Source organism: Lichenostomus cassidix, chromosome Z, assembly GCF_008360975.1.
Source record: "Lichenostomus cassidix isolate B80296 chromosome Z, HeHo_3.0, whole genome shotgun sequence".
Classification (NCBI taxonomy): domain Eukaryota; kingdom Metazoa; phylum Chordata; class Aves; order Passeriformes; family Meliphagidae; genus Lichenostomus; species Lichenostomus cassidix.
Genome location: NC_139511.1, coordinates 47,754,595 through 47,774,258, shown reverse-complemented (window position 1 = coordinate 47,774,258; position 19,664 = coordinate 47,754,595). Strand labels below are relative to the sequence as shown.

Sequence of the window (19,664 nt, the reverse complement as noted above, 5' to 3'; positions counted from 1 at the left end):
AACTGACTAGAAATGATCCTTGTCTGATGTGCCTTTGAGCAACCTGGGATAACAGCCCTGAGCAACTCCCTTCACATGGCTTTTAGTTTTAAAGCCAAGATGTTACAGATCTGAAAAAAGTGAAAATATTATTTAAGAGAATAAGGAAATAAATTGTGACATACTCAATAAACCAAAGAAGTCTAATTCATCACAAATATCCAGGAATCAAGAAAGCTCAATTGTCTTTGCCCTAGAAAAACCCAGGGAAAACGGATTTTTACAAGAAAGCAGAAGCAAATAAGGTGGTCAGCTATAGATATTTTTCAGAAGTGCAAATGTCAATTAGATATTTAGAAACATCTTGAATAAGGAAAATTTCCTGCACAGAAATAAAAGACAATAGTTACTTCTCTCTACAAAAATAACAACATAAGAACATTCTTATAAGACTGGTTTTTATTGTTTTGTTTCTGTGGCTCTTTTTTGCAGGTGTTGCTGCTTTGGATTCCAGCATTTCTGGGAAGATTGGTTTGCGAGCAGTTGTATATTATTTCTGCACTACAGTCATTGCTGTAATACTAGGTACTCTATGATTCTGTAACTTTTTTAATTGTCAGCATTGCCTAATTACAAATGTACAGCACTGTGACCTTACAAATTTCCCAAGACAGGATGTGGAAAGAAGACAGGGAATCATACCAGAAAATTTGCCATTACTTGTAGCCAGGTACAGAGAGAAGTTAGTTTAGTCCTGCTGTTCACAGTTGGGCCAATGTGAAGCCACAGGCAATTTTACCATGTATTTCAATTCAGGGAAGATTAGGAGCTGTCTGCTGAGGTAAACAGTGACCAGCAGTGAGAATTGAGCAGTGAGCAGAGATGAATTAATACCAAAGGCCAACTCTAACTACAAAGTGAATTTCCTCAATAGCAAAGTGATAGCTTGTTCCTGATTCTCAGATGTGAAAATATGTAATGTGTCACACCTGAAATAATGACAGAAAATGCTGGTTCCTTTGTCATCTCATTTCCTTCCTTAAAGGTTATTTTCCCCCCTCTGTCACTGCCAGGCTCCAATCCTGCATCTCTGAAATCCACATGTTCTCTTATAGTAAGTTTATTCCTGACAAGCAGCATTGATGTGTTCTGGATTTGCTTAAAGAAACCTCTCTTAAGAAACAAAACCTCATCTCATACAGCTGGGAAATTTCTGTGAATACATAAGGAGGAATATTGTTAAAGACTAACGTTAGTATGTATCTAACTTTGAAATTTTCCCTACTCTGGGTGAGGAGTTAAACCAGACAATCTCCTCAGGTTCTTGATATTCTAAGTTGTTCCATGGCGTTATGACATTACTTGTTTCATAATGCAGAGCTGTGCTAATTCACTATTGCTTTTATTCACAGATGTCATTAGAAGGACTTCTTCCTGCCTGGTTGAACGCTCATCCAAACGCGTCTTTCTCCCTTCACTGAAATTTAGTTGTTTCATTTGCTTTAGATTTCTTTGGACTTTTATTAGGGGAAAAAAAAAAAAAGAGAGAGAGAGAAAAAATAATGCACATTTGGAAAATAATAATAGTAAAAATGCCTAAAATGAAGCCACTAAAGTAAATGAAAATATTGTAATTGATTTCAGTGTTTGCAAGGTCAAATCTAGTGTTTCTTAATAACCCACAATTTTTTATTTCTGTCTTCTTCTGAAGCCCTTTTCTTACATAACTTCATTGCTACCTAACTTTATTAAAACACCCTGTGACTTTCGGGTCACAGGACAGTGCGCACTTGTATAAATATCTGAAAGCTAGAAACAAGAAGAGCTACATAAAGGAAAAGGTAAATAGCAATTCAGTATATTCACTCTGCAAAAGTTTCAGTACACTCATCCGAAGCCCACATAATTTACCCTCTTGGTGAGCAGAAGTGGTGTAGTGCCATACGTACAAAAGCAAAGCTAAAGTGCTGAGGCTTGCATTAGCAAGCCTACAAGTAGCTCCCGTATTAGGGGAACCGACACATTTAAGGGCACCACCTGCAGGCTTTTCTTTTGTGAACATACAAGCATGAGAACCCAGGGAAAGTGTTTGGTGAGCTGAGCTCACAAAGAATTTGGCTACACAGGATATAAGCAATAATGCACCAATGCTACTGCTTGCACTGTGAGCCCTCTGCTTCTCCTTCTGCAGGGATTGTCCTAGTTGTGACCATTAAACCTGGAGTGACTCAAAAAGCAAGTGAAATTGACAGAGTGGGCAGTACCCCAGAAGTCAGTACTGTTGATGCCATGCTGGATCTGCTCAGGTGAGGTTTTCATTTTTGGTTTCCATATCCCCTTTGCAGAAGTCCAAACAAACACAAATAAAGTTGCGATATGTAACACAATAAAATGCTTTCTGATATTGTTTGGATGAATAAGGGGAGAATAACTCGTATTTCAACAGATTAGACATTTTAAAATATACTCAGGGCAGTTTGTTTAAACAATTCTCTTTATACCATAGACTTTGGTTAATAAACCAGTGATGAAAAATCCCTCCTTCACAGAAATTGACATGCAAGATCTATCTATTATGAGGAAAATATCCATAAAGGACTGGTGGATTATGGGTGGATTACTGACTGACAGCTTTTGTGTCATCCAGCATAGAAAACCAGCTGAAATGGCAGTGCTGTGGTTCCCCTCCACAAGGCAGGATGCAGAGTAACAGATGCAGTATGTAAGGATTTTCAAGGGTTCCACAGTCAAGAAGTTTGCTTCATCACCAGTATCTAAGACACTGTGATAATGTGTCTTTCCCCATCAGCATCGTTGACAATGATAGATACTTTGAAGTGGTTAGAAGAAGGAAACCCCTAGAAAAGTCTGCAGAAGACATGTGCAGGTTTTCAGAGCTAATGTGTTTAAGGAATTCGAAGAAAAAAAATACAAAAGAAAAGGCTGTATTGCTAATGGAGGCTAGGTAATTCCTTCAGAAATGTTTCTGTTGATTTTTTTTTTCTTCCAGTGTAATTAGTCTCTGTTCTGGATCACTATTCCTGCTTACCATTTTATTTTTGTAGAATTTTTACTTAATCTGTCACATAAGAATCAACAGCCACCTATCTAGTAGTTCAGGGGTGTGCTATAGATTATAATTTAACTTCTTGCAAACAAGTTTAAGACAGTAAATTAGGAGTTAAAAATCTGAAATTCTCTTTGAAAGGAATTAGGATTAATTTTCCTACATATTTGTATTCAAAAACATGGATAAAAATAATGGACTTAAGATTCAAATCCAGACAGTCTTGTAAAGATGAAGGAAAACCCCACACTTACACAAACTGTTTTTGCTTTTGAATATATTTTGCATTAAAAACTTGAAAACTAAAGGCAGGAGTTTGTGAAGGGTCCGTAAGAGAGATAAAAAACCTCTGTTTCACTATATACAATGCATTTTTCTGCACTGGATTGGATATTTACCAAACAGCTAATTAATGCTTTCTTTTTGTAATTGTTTGAATCTGAAATTGGCAGTTAGGAAAGAGGCACACAACTGTGTTGCACTAAATTTCCTAATTCTTCAGTGTGTGAAAATTGTCCTTGACCCCACAATAACACATGAGAACCTACCATTAGCAAAGATTAATTTTTGAGTTCAGAACTACAACAGAGCATACCAAATATCTGATTCTTACAGCACAGCCTTTATAAGAGGGTTTTGGGGTTTTTTTTCTCCTCTGCCTATATTTGACAAATACTGTAAAAACGGTGTATCATATATTCTTTATGCAAGTAATGGAGATGATATAGCAGGGAAAAAATACACTGTGTTTAGTAGCTTTCTGATAGAAATGTCACATACTAAAAAATAAATCCAAAAGTTCAACGAGTTCAAGTAGGAAGACAGTCATTGGGACCCTTAAACCCTTAATTTCTTTGGACCCTATATCTGCTGATGCTAAATAACTGCTTTCTGCTAAAAGAAACACAACATGGTCTGTTTTTTAAGCATCGAATGTTATCATTTTGTTTATAACAAATAACTTTTACTTAGTATGCTATAGTATCGAAATGCTTCTCTGCTTGTTAACAGGAATATGTTCCCAGAGAACCTTGTTCAGGCCTGTTTTCAACAGGTGAGTTTGAATATTCCTCTTTACTTCTGTAGTTTTAATTATTAACCACAAATTATTCTCTTATTAGTCTTCTTGCCATTGTTAGGAGCTCTAGCTCATGACCCACAAGACTGCAGCAGGCCTATAGGCTATCCAAGAGCCAGGGGAGTAGAATTCGTATTATATTATTGGTGAATCTCTTGTTTGATCTACAGCTTCTAAGGTACAGAACCCTGATGGCTCACATGAATTGAGAAATAAAGTCTTTGTCTATGTTTGCTACCTTCAAGTCAGATTGGTTAATTTTGCTCTTATTTTTACTGGACAAAGGCTATGCCTTTGTCTATTCTTCAGTTTCCTCTTGTTTCTAAATAAGCTCTTCTGTTTTTTTAAAAAACTTTTCCAGTACAAAACCAAACGTGAGAAAGTTAAAGCTACAACTTCTGTGGATAAAAATAGCTCCATATTTCCAGACGGACCCACTACAACTGCTACGACAGCAAAGGCTTCAGAGGTGTGACCTTTATCCTTGTATTCCTTCATAATATATGAAGTAGGGAGAAAGAGCACAGACTAAATTTGGTTTAGTTCATGTGGTTAGTGATGAAGAATTGAAAGGAAATAGCACATAGATGGATTTTAGCAAGAGCACGAAAATTAATAAGTAAATGCTTAGAGGTCATTGCAAGTGTCTTCCAGTAAGTTTAAGAACATCAGAGGAGCCCACAGGTTAATTGAACAGTCCACAGATAATAGATGAAGATTGATTAAATTTAACTGCATATGAATTGTCAATTTTCTGAGAAATTAAACAGTCAGTGTGGAAAGACTAGGTGTACATCATTCTGAGATGTTTGAGTAGCAATGACATAACTGTAAGCACTAAAAAAGAAAAGGAGTTGAAAATAATAATAAATCCTTTTTAATGTAAAGCAAAGCATTAAAAAGGATTTGTTGACTAATAGTTTGTTGCTCTGAAAAAAAAATGTACAGAGGCAAAAGTGAAGAAGGGATTTAACAAGCCTTTCATTAGGTGTGGAAAGCTTATGGATGTTAATGGTCTACATAGCATGGACTTACTCTGGAAAAGAGAGAGAAACAAATTCAACAGAATGTGAGCACAGAACTACAAACAGTACCAAATCAATATACATGTGACTATACTCCTTCCAAATTTTATCTGAAAGTAATAAGAGCATGGGAATATGAGCAATATGAAGAGACATTAATTAAATCCTGAAGCAGAATGTAGTGATGAATGGCATCCTTTCCTTCATATGTTCATACTGCACAGAGGAATGCATTTTTATGTGATGTGCATACAATTCTCCTATAAATTATGCAAATTCACTGATGTTCCAGTTGTTATGCAATGGTCATATCTTAAATCCGTAAATATCTTAAATCCAGATGCAAACCCTCAGGTTGCTCAGAAACAAACACAAGGATTCTACATCTGTGTTTCTTCTCCACAGTGGAGAGTAAATCTGGAGTGTAGGGGAGTACATCTTGAAAGCATGGCTGTGGATACCTAGACTTGCCATACTTAATGTCAGACATCTGTAGAAAGGACAATACTCCCTGCTAGAGTTTGGTCAGATCCTTGCCTGGCTTTATAATACAAAGTATTCAAGTTCAGCTAAGTGCATTCCTGAGCTTGCCCACTTGGAACTTTCCGAAAGCGAATAGAGTAGCTGGAAAAGAGCTCCATGCTTTTATAAAATAAAAAAACAACCTAAATGTGTTTTCATTTTAGAACTCTTTAAAGCAAATTCGTTGTTCTGAGATAGTACTTTTTTTCTCTTGATTCCAATCTGTAGAACAAAACCCAAGAATATAAAATCGTGGGCATGTATTCCAACGGCATCAATGCACTGGGGTTGATTGTCTTTTGTCTTGTTTTTGGAATCGTTATTGGGAAAATGGGAGAGAAAGGACAAGTGCTGTTGGATTTCTTCAATGCGCTGAACGAAGCTACAATGAGAATAGTTCAGATAATTATGTGGTAAGTCCAAGGATATACTGGCATTTTCTAACAACTTCTTGAAGTGGATTTTGTCATTGAAGAGGTAGGAGCAGACTCAGACTCTGCTTGTATGCACATGTTTCACACAAACAGTAGCTTGTCAGATCTGACCCTTCCATGGATTTTTCTTACATCCCAACCCACTGAGATGTCTGTAAAACAGTCCAGGGTTTAGTTGCACACTTCTTGCTTTCTTAAATAAAAGTAAATTAATTTCTGCTATTGGTCCTGTTCTAAGCAGCTAGTTTAGTCCCATGCTAAGTTAAAGCCCTGTGAAATAGGCTGCTGGGTATTTTTCTGCAGAAAATTACCCACGAGGCCCCAGTGTTACCATATGCCATACAGGAATTTACTTATAAACTGATCATCCATTTTCTTGCATGTGCCAGAAGCTGTGGCTACAAGTTCCCTGAGTTTCTACCCATGTGGGAGCTGTTGTTTGAAATAAAGTAGAGTTGTAGAGTTTGGTGCTGGAAGTATGAGGAATTAGTCCTGTTTTCATCAAGTTCAGTGCTTAGAGGAACTAGGTATTCCTGCTTTCTACAGGGATAAGGTACAATTTTGTTTGTCAGATAGCACACATACATTTTATGAATTTGTGATTTCTGGTTTTGAATGGATACATTTTATATCTTTACAAATATCTAGATTAATTATCCTGCTCAAAGCCCTGAAGTGTCATTGCCCGCATGACAGCCTGCTTTCTGTAACCAAAAAGAATGCAGTGGAGCTGGTGTTAACATAAGTCCTGATTTTTCTCTTGAATTTTCTGTAGGCAGTAGCCTATGCAGCTGTTCAGGTTCACAAGGCATGTCCTTGTGTAAGTTTACCTTATCCTGTGCATGTGACAGAGATATAGCCCCCAGTGCTGCAGGGCAGCTCCTGTAGCTACAGGAGACCTTTCCCACCTGTGTCTGATTACAGAATACACAGATACTGGTTTCAGCCCTGCAGACTTCCATCCCCAGGGGAGCCTGTGGCTATATAGATATTATTTGCTGTAATAGGGTATATACCCACACCCCTTCCCGACTTCTGTGTATTCTGTGACACCGAGTTATGCAATACTAGCTAGACTATACTTAGAGTTACATTTACTTTGATTTTCCAATTTTTTTTCATCACCTTTGTTGTAACCTTTCTGCAAACAAATGAAGTCCATTGTATAACATAATACATGAAAATATATGAATATGAAAATATATTAATATATGAATGTTTTCATATATGAAAATATATGAAAACATACCAAAACATATTTTCTGTCTCTTTTTAAACATTACTCTGGGAGATAAATTATGCCATGGTGAGCATGCAGCATTTCTGAGAATGCATTTCTGATATCTTTATTTTTGCTTTCTAGGTATATGCCAATTGGTATCGTGTTTTTAATTGCTGGGAAGATAATAGAAGTTGAGGACTGGGAAATCTTTCGTAAATTGGGTCTTTATATGGCTACAGTAATAAGTGGGTATGTAATTTCTTAAAGATGAAATCATATGTATGCAATTTTGAAGCTCAGTTGACTACCACTCAGTTTTCCACCACAGCCAGTCTTCTAGTCAGAGACAAAAATTCTCGTCAGTGAAAATTATGTGAGGATGATTTTAATCCATATTTTGCTGGATGCATGTCTTGCTTTAGAAAGTCACTGCCTTGTATTCTGAAAAAAACCAAAACCCAAATGCAAATGCTTTTCTTGTATTCATTGTTTCATCTTCACAGCTTATGCTGAAACAGATAATATCATTGTATTAAGGATGAGGTTATGAAGTATGGTTTATTGGGGGTTACCAGCCTATCACATATATACAGTACCTGGATTATGTTAGGAACTTCCACGAGACTTTTGAGCCCAAGGTGTAGCAGCATAGACCAGACTTTCCCTGCTGAATAGAAATGTGTAGTAAGTGCAGTGCACAATAAATGATGCCAAAGAGACTCATCCCTTCCATCACCAGTACCAAGCAAACAGCTGACATCAAGAGAAGTCCTGGGGATTGCACTGTTAGCTAGTTAGTCCATCAAGGTAAGGGTAGATGGTGAAGCTGCAAAAGGAGAAGTTGCAATCTGAATAATGCAGCCAAGTATCAGAACTTTTTTTCTATTCTTCTTTCTTAACTGTTGCCTATGTAGAACAGTCTGGGTGGAGCAAGTTACACCTGCATAAGGTGGAGGCTTTCAGCAGTGGAACTTTAGAATGACTTAACTGCTCCAAATGATAGGCTGTAATACCATATCATTATATATATCTGCAGATTATCCTACAAAGCACCCTTTTGACAGATAAATGGATATTACCGTCCCAATAAGTAAAATGCATTTAAATTTCTATTTCCAATTCAGTGAAGCATAGCCTTCTAGGCTGTCTTGGTTCAGTACCTTAGCATCCACTCCTATAATTCCTTCGTTATACTAAGGATTTATCTATGTTTTGTCTAGGGGCTAGATCCAAAGTTGTTCATGAGTTTCTTTCCCTACATTATGCATTTGCATGCTGTTCTTCAAACATCACTCACACACTTTCTGACAGCCAAGCAAAGAGAATGGTGATATATTAGTATTAAATGCAAACCATTTTATAAATATTCAAGAAGTATCTCTGGGGTTTTTGCATTAATCTGTGCTAGATAAGCACATTTATTTCAAGGTTGTTGTTTTGTTTTATGCATAAGTCAATATGTTTGCACTAGCTATTTGAAAACCAGAGATAAAATTACTTTCCAAATAAAAAATTACAGCTCCAGAAATAGCACTGATTCATTACTTTTTCAAAATGTTACAGAGATGAGTGCAAGTTATGTTCATCTGATGCATTATGCAGTTTTTTGTGAGTATCTGTTTGGAAAATAAGACTTGGAAAATAAGTCAGATTTTTAAAGGTTTCAAAAGTTGATATTTACCAAGAGACTGTAAATCAAGACTCTAATATTTTCTATACAAATTATAAATGAGACCCTCACCACCAGCTAGATAGAAGTCATTGACAGACTGACAGAGTATCACTTCTGCAGGTTTTCTTTGTTATTAACTCCAGTTAACTCCGAGGAGGAATATGTTGGATGGATTACTACTGCCTTTTGACTTCAGTTTTAGATCAGATAGCAAGTTTTACAGTTTTAGATGTGATAGCAGGTTTTATGACTATTTACCTATCGGTTACTGTTTACTGGTTACTATTTGTACTGTGACAAGTCTTCCGTAATGTGTGTGTGAAGACATACTGCCTTCTCCAAAGTACTTCAATTGCTAAGTAAACTGCCATTACATAGTGTCCTGTTTAGCTGGCAACCATGGGTTTGACAGGCACAACAATTTTACGTAGATTCCCAGGTGCCATCAAGAAAATGGTATGTAGTGAGTACCTTTACATCCTTGGAGAGAAAATGTCTCTGTTCCACCAAACATGACACCATTTACTCTGATGGGTGCTCAGGTAGATTTCTGCAGCATTTCTGTCTCCTGCAGAGTAGGCACCTGTGGGTGCTGCTCAAGGCATTGTGGATGAGGCTAACAGCAGCACATTCTCTGCACAATTGACCATCAGGGAGAGCACGTTGTAATCAGATTACAGGAGCAGATATGGACAGGTACATGCAGGGCTATAGGCTGGAATGAAAAGGTGCTTGTTCTACATTTTTCAGCCTGCAAGAATTCCCTTTTTTCTTACCTCTCAGGAAAAAGGAGAAATGTTGCTCTTTGTTTTGGTTTCTTAAAAATTTCCATTCCCATCTTCATTTTGGTTTTCATTCTTATGTGCTTGACCTTGTCTGTTTGCAGTGTATTCTGTTCATCAGCATCTTCTGTAACTGTTTATCATCCTCTCCTGAAGCTTTGTCCTGAAAATAACAGGTTATCTTAAACATTTCTTTTATTACTTATCAAGAAAACTGTGCAAGAGCACGAAGGCTGGTGTGTCTTATCCTCCTGTTTCTTTCATTTAACCTCCCTATCCAGCTCACCTTCCTTCCAACTTTATTATTTATGGTGTTTCACAGCCTCAGCCCTATGAGAACTCATCCACCATTGTCTGCAGCTCATCTCAGTCTCTGTGTCTCATTCAGATCTCCACGAGGAAAGAGATTTCCCCCAGTGTCTTCGGTCCCATTTGCCACTAAGTATCTCAAGCCTCTCACATTTAATGGTTGCAGAGTCAGGATGAGGACATATTAGAAGTTACAGCAGAGGAAAGTCAAAGGCATAATTTAAGTGCCAGAGGGAACTCAGGCTGAAGTGGGAAAAAAGAAATGCAGTTGCAGCAAGTAGACTCTCCTTGCCTGTGCCTTTGTCTGTTCTGAAAGCAGCAAGGCAGCTGCATCCCTGTAAGGGATAGTCCTATAAGGAATGGCAGCTTAGGATTCTGAGGGACAAGATTCTTCCTATCTTAATAACGAATGCTATTAGAATTTCTATTTTCAATTACTGATTATGATTTTTGGTATAAAAATTTCTGCTGCTTGCTGAGAATTGCATTTATGCATGAAAATAAATATTGCTTCAAATTCATTTAATGACAGTAGTAGCAAAGCAGATTTATACAAATACTTTATTTTGAATAATGTCATGTTCATGCTGCTACTAAAAAGGTGCAGATCTAAATTTTTCAAATAACTAAGTCAGTATGCTTTTAGAGTTAGACATACTTGAAATGCTTACTCTCATTAACATTTTATTAAGACACCAAATGGCACCCATACCACTTTATTTTTTTTCCTATATACTCTGCAGAATTCAGTTTTTTCTCAGGCACCATTGTATAAATTGCTAGGTTTCTTTCTAGAGTTATTTACAAAATTTTATCAATACATGTCACATGCTGTTAGTTACATTCCACTAAATAAATCAGATGTTCCCATACTGAATGAAAACTTTATTGCCTATTCCTTTTAAAAAGATAATTTTTCCCAGGAAACAAGTATATAGGTTTTGTGTGTGATTTTTGATGCTGTTGTGACTGTGACTTCTGCTATCTTGTCTATTTTTGGCAGAACAAATGGTACCATGATTTATTGCTGTCTTTATCAAGTGGTCTGAAATCATAGAGCACTATTACAACACAGAATGTGCACATGAACATATGTGAGGACAGAATAAAAATTCCAGGGTCATACGTGATGACAGTTTTTGGGTTTATGTTTCCAGGCTATGTGATAATTTATTTTCATAAAAAGCTGATGTTGCTATAATTGCACCTTTGAACATAGGATATATTTCACAGACCCTGCAAATACATTTCATTTCAAATGTACTTACAGCAGTCAGTTTACCTCTAATCTTAATGCCTTTTAGCTCTGCATTCATATGCATTCAGGATTACTGCACGGTATTCAAAATTCATGCATAACTGGAAGGATGAATTTGTCCCTAAATAAATACCTTAAATAAATATCCAGGCAAATATATCTGAGCTGCTAAAGTCAAGAGGGGAGGTTGATCTCCTATGAGTCAACCCACTTAATTTTAAAAATTAATAGTTTCAAAATACAGTATTTCAGCCTCTTACAACATTTAAAATGCTTAGACTACATAAAGCTCATTTATACAGTCTGAAATACTTCACTACATTTAAATTGTAGACCTGAGCTTATACAGTTTTTCTCAGAGCAGGTGTGGATTTTTCTAAAGGTCCATATTTGAAGTTTCTGAAGAAAGATGTGGATTTCAGCTGTCCCTGACTGGAAAGCATATTTACCTGTATTTCCAAAACATATTTTGCAATAAGGGCACATAAACTGAGAATAATAATTTGATTTGATTTTCTGATTTGTCTCTGGTTTGCACTGTAAGGATTTGGCAGAAGAGTGAAGTGTTTTAGTTTTATTTCAAATCACCCTCTGCACATCAGTTTAAATATTATGTATTAGTTTAGGCTTCTCATTTTCATGAGTTTAAAATTATTTCCAAGTAAATTCTTTTCTGCCTAGGAAAGGGAGACAATTCATTTACAGTCTCTCTCTTCTTTCCAAAAGCAAGTGTAGGACAGCATTAGTCTCCTTTTTATTAAAAAGCAGGCATTCTCTCTAAATTTTGCACATAGGTGTCACTAAAGTCACCTTTAGTGATTCTTAAGTGTACTTGAGGACAGAACTGGGTATCTATTATCACCATCTTAGTAGAGCAAGACAATGAGATGGAGCTCTTTGTTTAACTAGTCCATTTTATTTTGCAGACTTGCAATCCATTCCGGTATAATTCTGCCACTGATCTACTTAATAATAGTAAGGAAAAATCCTTTTCGGTTTGCCATGGGGATGGCTCAGGCACTTCTGACAGCCCTCATGATTTCTTCCAGGTAAAAAAAACATCTTTTCTGTAATATACCTAGTAATAACCACATTGTTTGTGCTCTGATTTTATTGCTACTTCATTACAAGCCCTGGTATCAGCTGGACAGTTTTCAGTCCCCTGGAAGCTGAAATATTGCTTTCATCATTATTTCTGTGGTACCCAAAAGGCACTACAGAGTGCATTGGCCTTACACCTGGCCTGCCTCTCCCAGGAGGGGGCAGTTCTTTGCCATTCAGTTCAGTAGTCACAGACGTGATACAGTTTAAGCTGCTGAACATTTTTTGTGACAGCATATACCATGGCAATTTTACCATGTAATTTTGGGAACAACTAATACTTAGCTATTTCTTCCAATAATTAGAAGGTATAACAAAAGTTGCTTTGCTTTTTCATGGTGCAGCCTTCCTCCCTGCCTTATATCTCCGTTTGTGTCATAAAGCAGATCAAGCTCTGAGGAAAAGGAAATGTAAGGGAAATGATGTGTTGTTGCCTGTGCTTACTTTGTGTGTTTCATTATGTGCCAGCTCAGCAACTTTGCCTGTCACCTTCCGCTGTGCAGAAGAAAAAAATTCAATTGACAAAAGAATCACGAGGTTCGTTCTTCCAGTTGGAGCTACTATCAACATGGATGGCACAGCTCTTTACGAAGCAGTAGCAGCTGTATTTATTGCACAGCTGAACAACTTACAGCTGGATATTGGGCAAATAGTTACCATTAGGTAAGACTAAAGCTATCAGCTGCATTTGGTGGGAAGTGAGCTTTTTTGTGAATGGTACATTAGCTTTGGATACCCCATGGGAAAGTTTAAACTATCATTCACAACACAGGAAATAAGAAACATTCTCCCTTCTTGGTCCAAGGCCTAGCCAGTGCTACCTGATGAGGAGGTAGGATAGGCCAGGATATGCAGCTGGTATACAGCACTGTTCTGGAAATTGCCATTGTTCTTTCCTGCAAACACTTGCAAACCAGCTTAGCATCTACCCTTGATCTGTCCAGTTTGCTTGATAGACATGTGTTTCCTGTTACTCTGCAGTGTAACTATAACAGTACATGGCTTGTCCTATAAGCTTGACATCAGACTCTGAGTAAATACTATTTAAAAGGAAAACTGGAACATTTAGGCTTCTTTCTTGCAGTGAAATAAGACCAGTTATGCTAGAAAACAGAGTTTCTGTCAGCAACATGTATTCTGAATGCCTTTTCTGGGCTTTATTTGGGATTTAGTGTCACAGCTACGGCAGCCAGCATCGGGGCTGCAGGCGTGCCCCAAGCCGGACTTGTCACCATGGTGATTGTGCTGAGCGCCGTTGGCCTGCCCGCAGAGGATGTTACTCTGATCATTGCAGTTGACTGGCTTCTGTAAGTTCAAGGCACTTCATATTTAATTATTTTTCTTTTTTTTTGTTTTGTTTTTTTTAAATGTTTACATCAGTTGTCTGGAAATGTGTGAGTCTGAGACAGAAAGCAACAAAATCATTTAAGACTACTGCAGGAGATGGACAAAGTTTATTCTTATGGCCAGGCTTGTTCAGAGTTAAATACAGTAATGGCTTTAATTGTGAGAGAAGTCCTACTACATGGGATGGCAGTTAATAACCTCACATTCAAAGATGCTATCAGCCTTAAAGTAGTGATCACAGCACTAATAAATCATGAGTATCATCCTCAAGACAGACAAATCTGACAGTACCAAGAAGTGCCTCTAGAGTATCAAAACTGCTACCACATTATGCTAAATACATACATCATTCATAAAAATCAAATGTAGCCTCAAGCTGCAAAGCACATCATATCCATACACTGGTAGCGGAGCACAACATGAACAAAGCAAAACTGGCCCTGGACTCCACATGCCCACATATGGCAGGCTGTACACGGGTCTGTGCTGCCAGCACTACTTTACTGGGGCTGTTCTTTACTGAGAGCACTGGCCCAGCCATTGATCAACAAGCACACATGTAAACTCAGAAACTGTTCTTTATGCCTGATCCCAGCTATCTCAGAGCATTTCAAAGCTTCTCAGTCCCATTCAGCAGCTCTTTCTGGAGAAAAGCCTTTTCACCAGAAATCTTTCCTGTTCATGTTACACCAATGTGTTTCTCTGCCACTTTTGCAAAAGCACAGAGAATCACAGAGTATATTCTGGAGTTCAGAAGGACGTCAATACTCAATTTTGTCACATGATATGTAGGATAACAGGATGCATAAGTTAAGGAGTATCGTTTTAGTTCTTTTGCCTCCTAAACTGTGTGAGCTTTAGTGCTCAGATCAAGGTCATGTTCACCTGCAGTAACTTAGCATAGATGATATTTCATTGGTATCAATCCAGTGATCTTAATAATTTCATAATATTTGCTTGTCTTCTTCAGGTTTATTTACACTCAAGATAAATGCCTTGCTGTTCCTCCTCCACCCTTTCCAATCATTTTCTTGAAGGATTTCTGGCAGCAGCCTATGTATTTCACTGATATATTTAATTTATTTGATTGTATAACTCAGTTTTGCAAGTAGAAATTCCAGTCTCCAGAAAATCAGGGATGTTGGATGGATCCAAGAATCAATTCAATAAATGTATAAGGATGATTTTCCAAAGGAACTAGTTCCATCCATAAGAACATTTTTCCGATCTGCTGTCTGCAACAGGGTTTGATAGTTTTGTTTGCTGTGCTCCACAGTCATTTTGTTTTCTCCAGCTCTCTTCTATTCCTAGAGGGCATTTAACATTTTTAAGGATAGTGCAGATCAGTAGAATCCACTGTCTCAGTGCAGGTATCTAAAGAGTTTAAGAACAGAACAAATGTATATTGGTTCTTTTTCCAAAGTACTGTTCCAGCCTCCTGCAAATTGCAGCTCACTGAATTCCTGAGTTAGAGGTGGTTTTTGTCTTATTCTTCAATTAATACCTCATTGCTTTGGGACTCATGTTTCCACACGTCCTGTGGAGATTAATTCCACATCGTAATGATGTGTTCTGCAGAGACATACTTGTATTTTGTTTGTTTTAATCTATGTCCTAGTAATTTCATTTGATGCCCTCATCTTATGAGTGTGAGAGAGAAAGAGAGCAGTAATTCCCTATTTCTCATAGCAGTCATGACTTTATGTATCATATCTTTATTCCACATTTAAACTCCACAGTTTATGTTCTTTTTAGGCACAATATTAGTGCATGAAAGGTACTTGTTCCACCATGAAGCGTACAAATAATTCAAGATGATTCTGGTTCTAATTGAAGCATTTTTCAGACTAAGATGCGTTGCTGTGTAGAGTAAATTAAAGATTAATTTAATATACTAGGGATCATTGCTAGTGCATTTTGCACCTCAGGAGATGGAATGCATGTTGTCATGCCACGTAGATTATTAACATTTTCACCTTTAGTACTTACTGCCTAAAATGTATAATTTTGCAAACTATTTGTCAGTAGTGGCTCATTAACAATGCACTAGTTAATTCTGAACTTACCAAGGTTATACTACATGGGTTTGAGGAGTATTTCCACATGTTAAATGAAGAACAGAAACATTAATAGAATAGTACTATTATAACAGATGAGTTTCCAGTGCTGTTGATTTCCTCATTTCTGACACTGATCCTACCAACATTTTTCTTTACTGCTCTCTCTTCCTTTCCCTACCATATATTTTCGTTCCACACAGAAAACTTTCTAGCATTGGAATTCAGCAATTGTAGAAGTATTGCAAAATACTGTGAATATATTCACCTCAATGTCTCAGCACAGAAAGAAAAACTTGTACTGCCACAGAGCCTTTGCAGTCCTCTGTAGCTGAAAAGAAAAACAGGGAAGCTTGGCCTTCCACTGTCCATGCTCTACTTCCACGCCAATTTTCAAACTTTGTTATATTGCAGGGGTTTGGTGTTCCTCTGCCAAGGCACAGCAGGTTTTTAAGGCCTGCATGTTACATTTCTGTTTGAAGAAAAACCAACAGTGAAAGAAGTATCATATTCCTTTAAGTGACTTGTTTATTACAACTTTGTCTTCGGCCCTTTAACAAGGAGAAGCTAGCAGAAGATAGGCCTTTCCCTTCTCCAGGGTTTGGGCCAGAATACTGAAGACACTGGGCTAGATGCTCCTCTGGCTGAGGACATGACTGTTAGAATGACAAAAGGCACAATGCAGACTCTGCTGCTGCACCCCACAGTCTCTCATCACAAAGAGAACCACCTGTGTAGCATACTTCAGAGCCTGAGAGGTAATCCTTCCAGCATTTTGTAAGGCTTTGCCACAGCAGTGGAATTACTGCTCTAACAAGTGACATGACTTGCAGTTTTGCATGTCCTGTACAAAGTCATTTCTCATGAAAATTACTCCAGGCTTCTTCAAATACATGGCAGGAAAATTCTCTTTCTTGTTTTACAAGACCTTTTTCCTTTAATTGAAAGAGTACCCAAATTTGCACTGGGAAGAAAACAACACTGCATGAGCTAGAGAAGGTTACTTTTACTAAAAGGATTTCCTAAATAACATACTGAATGGTTTGTCTGACAACATTTTTCTTCCACAGGGATCGATTCAGAACAATGGTCAATGTCTTGGGAGATGCCTTTGGTACAGGAGTAGTGGAGAAGCTCTCTAAAAAGGAGCTGGAGCAGATGGATGTCACCTCTGAAGTCAACATAGTCAATCCTTTTGCCTTGGAAACAGGAATACTTGATAACGATGAAACAGAGGCCAAGAAATCTTACGTCAACGGAGGCTTTGCTGTAGATAAATCTGACACCATATCCTTCACACAGACATCCCAGTTCTAAAGCCAGTAGCTTTCAGCTAGAACAGGAGCACTAAGGGACATGGCCATATGCAATATCTCAGAAAGGTAACAGGATAATTAAGAATGAATTACATTTCACTTACATATGATTTACTGCAATAGACTCTGATCCTCTTTACCAGTTCTGCCCCTTCTCATCATCTCCCTCAACAGTTTGAACTCACCATTGTTAGTCCTTACTGATAGGTTGAAGAAAAAGACAGTTGTAAAATACTTCTTTTTTTTTTTTTGAGAATATACACTATTGCTGAGGCTATGAAATGCCTCTCTAGAATCAGCATGCTCATAAATAGGTCATTAGCTGGGACAGCCAAATGTGTTTTACTCAGGAGTAGCACAGCATTTCACACATTACCACAAAGCACATATATGAAATCCTTTTTTACATCCTTGCCTTCTAAACAGGTTGCACTGTACTTGACAACTTCTGTAACTTGATCATTTGCCAAAATGCTAATTTCTGCAGCTGAGGGGATACTACTTGCGTGATTCAGGAAAAAACAGACCAGAAGGGCCTTGTAATAAGTACATTTTACTGTGAATAGGGTTTAGTTTTTCTTCAACTGTGAAATAATTAGGCGCAGAAAAATTTCCAGTATTTATGTAGCTAAGTTTCCCCATGCCTTTCATGTGAATGCCAACTGCTGGGATTGGCCTTCAGATATGAAAGAAATTGCTGTTAGCTTGCTCTTCTGGCATTTGAAGAGCTTTTGTAAAATGACACTTTACCTATTTAGGTCAACTTTCATGGCCTCCTAGCACATTTTCAGCAGAAACAGAAATAATTCCATTTTCTGTTGTCCACCTTTGATTTTAACAAAATATTAGTCAGCCCAAAAGTAGGCAGAGGTCATGAAGACAAAAGTCTAGAGTACAAATTCTAAATGTTTCTTCCTTGGAATAAAAGAAGATATATTACCAAGAATAAGGAATGAGAGCTTTTTCCTAGAAAGAAGCCACTCTCACTAAACTTCTTACATGGACTGGTTGTTTTTTTGGCTCCTTGGTTTAGTTTGCCAGTTGAACATGCAAGTTTATAGCTGCAACACCACTACAGTGCCAACTTGTCAGCTAAACTGTATCTTATGAACCATTTCTGGACCTAGAAAATCATGTCCTCAGGTGGCTTGCTATAGGATAAGAAACACCGAGAACTTCCTCCTTAAAAATCTCCATTTTCTATAACATTTTATACAAGATTTCCATGGTGCAAAAATCACTCTCTCAAGGGAGGAGTTGCTGTAACAATTTTTTTTTTTGCCTTGCACATTGAAGTAGTTAGCCATTTTATATATAAACTGAAATTCATATACAGTTATCTGTTTGTGAATAAGCTTGTGGTAAGCATAAAATCACTCTCATATGCTAAAAAAACCTTCCAAGTACCTGCAGTGTTATATACTTGATTCAGTCCTATACTTTTGTATTTAAACAGTCCAGAAGTGTGCCAAAGAGAACTGATTAAGGAGAAAATATTTACTGTAGATTTTGATAAATTGCACCTTAAATTAATGAGACATAATACTGTATTTAAATTTAACATCATAAACTATATTAAAATGTTAATCTAAGTATTGGTGAATTTATACAAAATAAAGAACATGTACAGATTGAGTAAATCAATCTTTTACCTTTGCAGAAACAGTATAAAACAGTCTTTATTTGTGCAGCTTTGCTTATGGGAGGAAAAAGCCTACCAGTTTCCATGAGTAGCCTATAATCTATGCCTTGTCTTTAGCTTTTTAAGTCACCCTTTTATGATCACCTTATTATGTAGTCACCCTGTTAATGATGTACTGTGAACAGTGGTCCTAATGTGTTACGAATAAATAACTTTTCTCTTTACTCTTGTTTTAGCCTGCTGTCATCTCCTTACTGTAGTGCATAGAGTTCCTCTAGCTATAACAAGAAAACCAATTCAGGATTTATGTTATCCTCTCTAGTGATTTAGCTGTAGCCTTGGCAAGAATTACACTCTTCCAATTAAATAAATGCTTAAGAGTAGAGTGCTGAGATTGCAAGAAACCCGTCTAACTGGAGATTAGGTGGATTGGGAGTATGCTATTATTAAACACATGCTAAGCAGGGGATAGTTTATCTATTATTCATCTATCTGGATCAGACTCAACTGAGCAGGGGTTGATAGGGGTGTTTTGCCACCTACTCACAACCAAGAGACCAAACTATGTACTGAAAATCATCTTAAGTTCAAGGATACTTTTGTTGACACAGTGTTTCATGTACCTTCTATATAACCTGGAAAGACCCTGCTTAAGCAATGTGTCTGTCCTCCATGGTCTCCTGGTCTGGAAGATTTGGAGTGTGGTGAAGAGTCTCCTGTTAGAAAGGCATCTGCAGATTTTGGCCCTTTGTACCATGTTATGTTCTTGGAGTGGTTCTGGGGCTGCAGAAGCTATCACAGGATTGCATTTTGAGTAGTGTTTGTGGCATTAATTCATGGAGGACCAGATTAC

The 19,664-nt window shown here is 37.4% G+C and overlaps 1 protein-coding gene across 1 annotated transcript in view; it reads left to right on the top strand.

Annotated features, from left to right (window-relative positions):
• The window catches only part of SLC1A1 (solute carrier family 1 member 1), a 48,000-nt gene extending 28,965 nt beyond the window's left edge, over positions 1-19,035 (top strand). The window contains exons 3-12 of the mRNA XM_085043121.1: positions 472-564; positions 2,171-2,285; positions 4,058-4,100; positions 4,486-4,593; positions 5,900-6,084; positions 7,469-7,576; positions 12,275-12,397; positions 12,918-13,112; positions 13,622-13,756; positions 16,924-19,035. Coding sequence (XP_084899247.1) covers positions 472-564; positions 2,171-2,285; positions 4,058-4,100; positions 4,486-4,593; positions 5,900-6,084; positions 7,469-7,576; positions 12,275-12,397; positions 12,918-13,112; positions 13,622-13,756; positions 16,924-17,170 — 1,352 coding nt within the window. The 3' untranslated portion in view covers positions 17,171-19,035. The remainder of the gene's footprint in view (positions 1-471; positions 565-2,170; positions 2,286-4,057; positions 4,101-4,485; positions 4,594-5,899; positions 6,085-7,468; positions 7,577-12,274; positions 12,398-12,917; positions 13,113-13,621; positions 13,757-16,923) is intronic.
• The last annotated feature ends 629 nt before the right edge of the window (positions 19,036-19,664 follow it).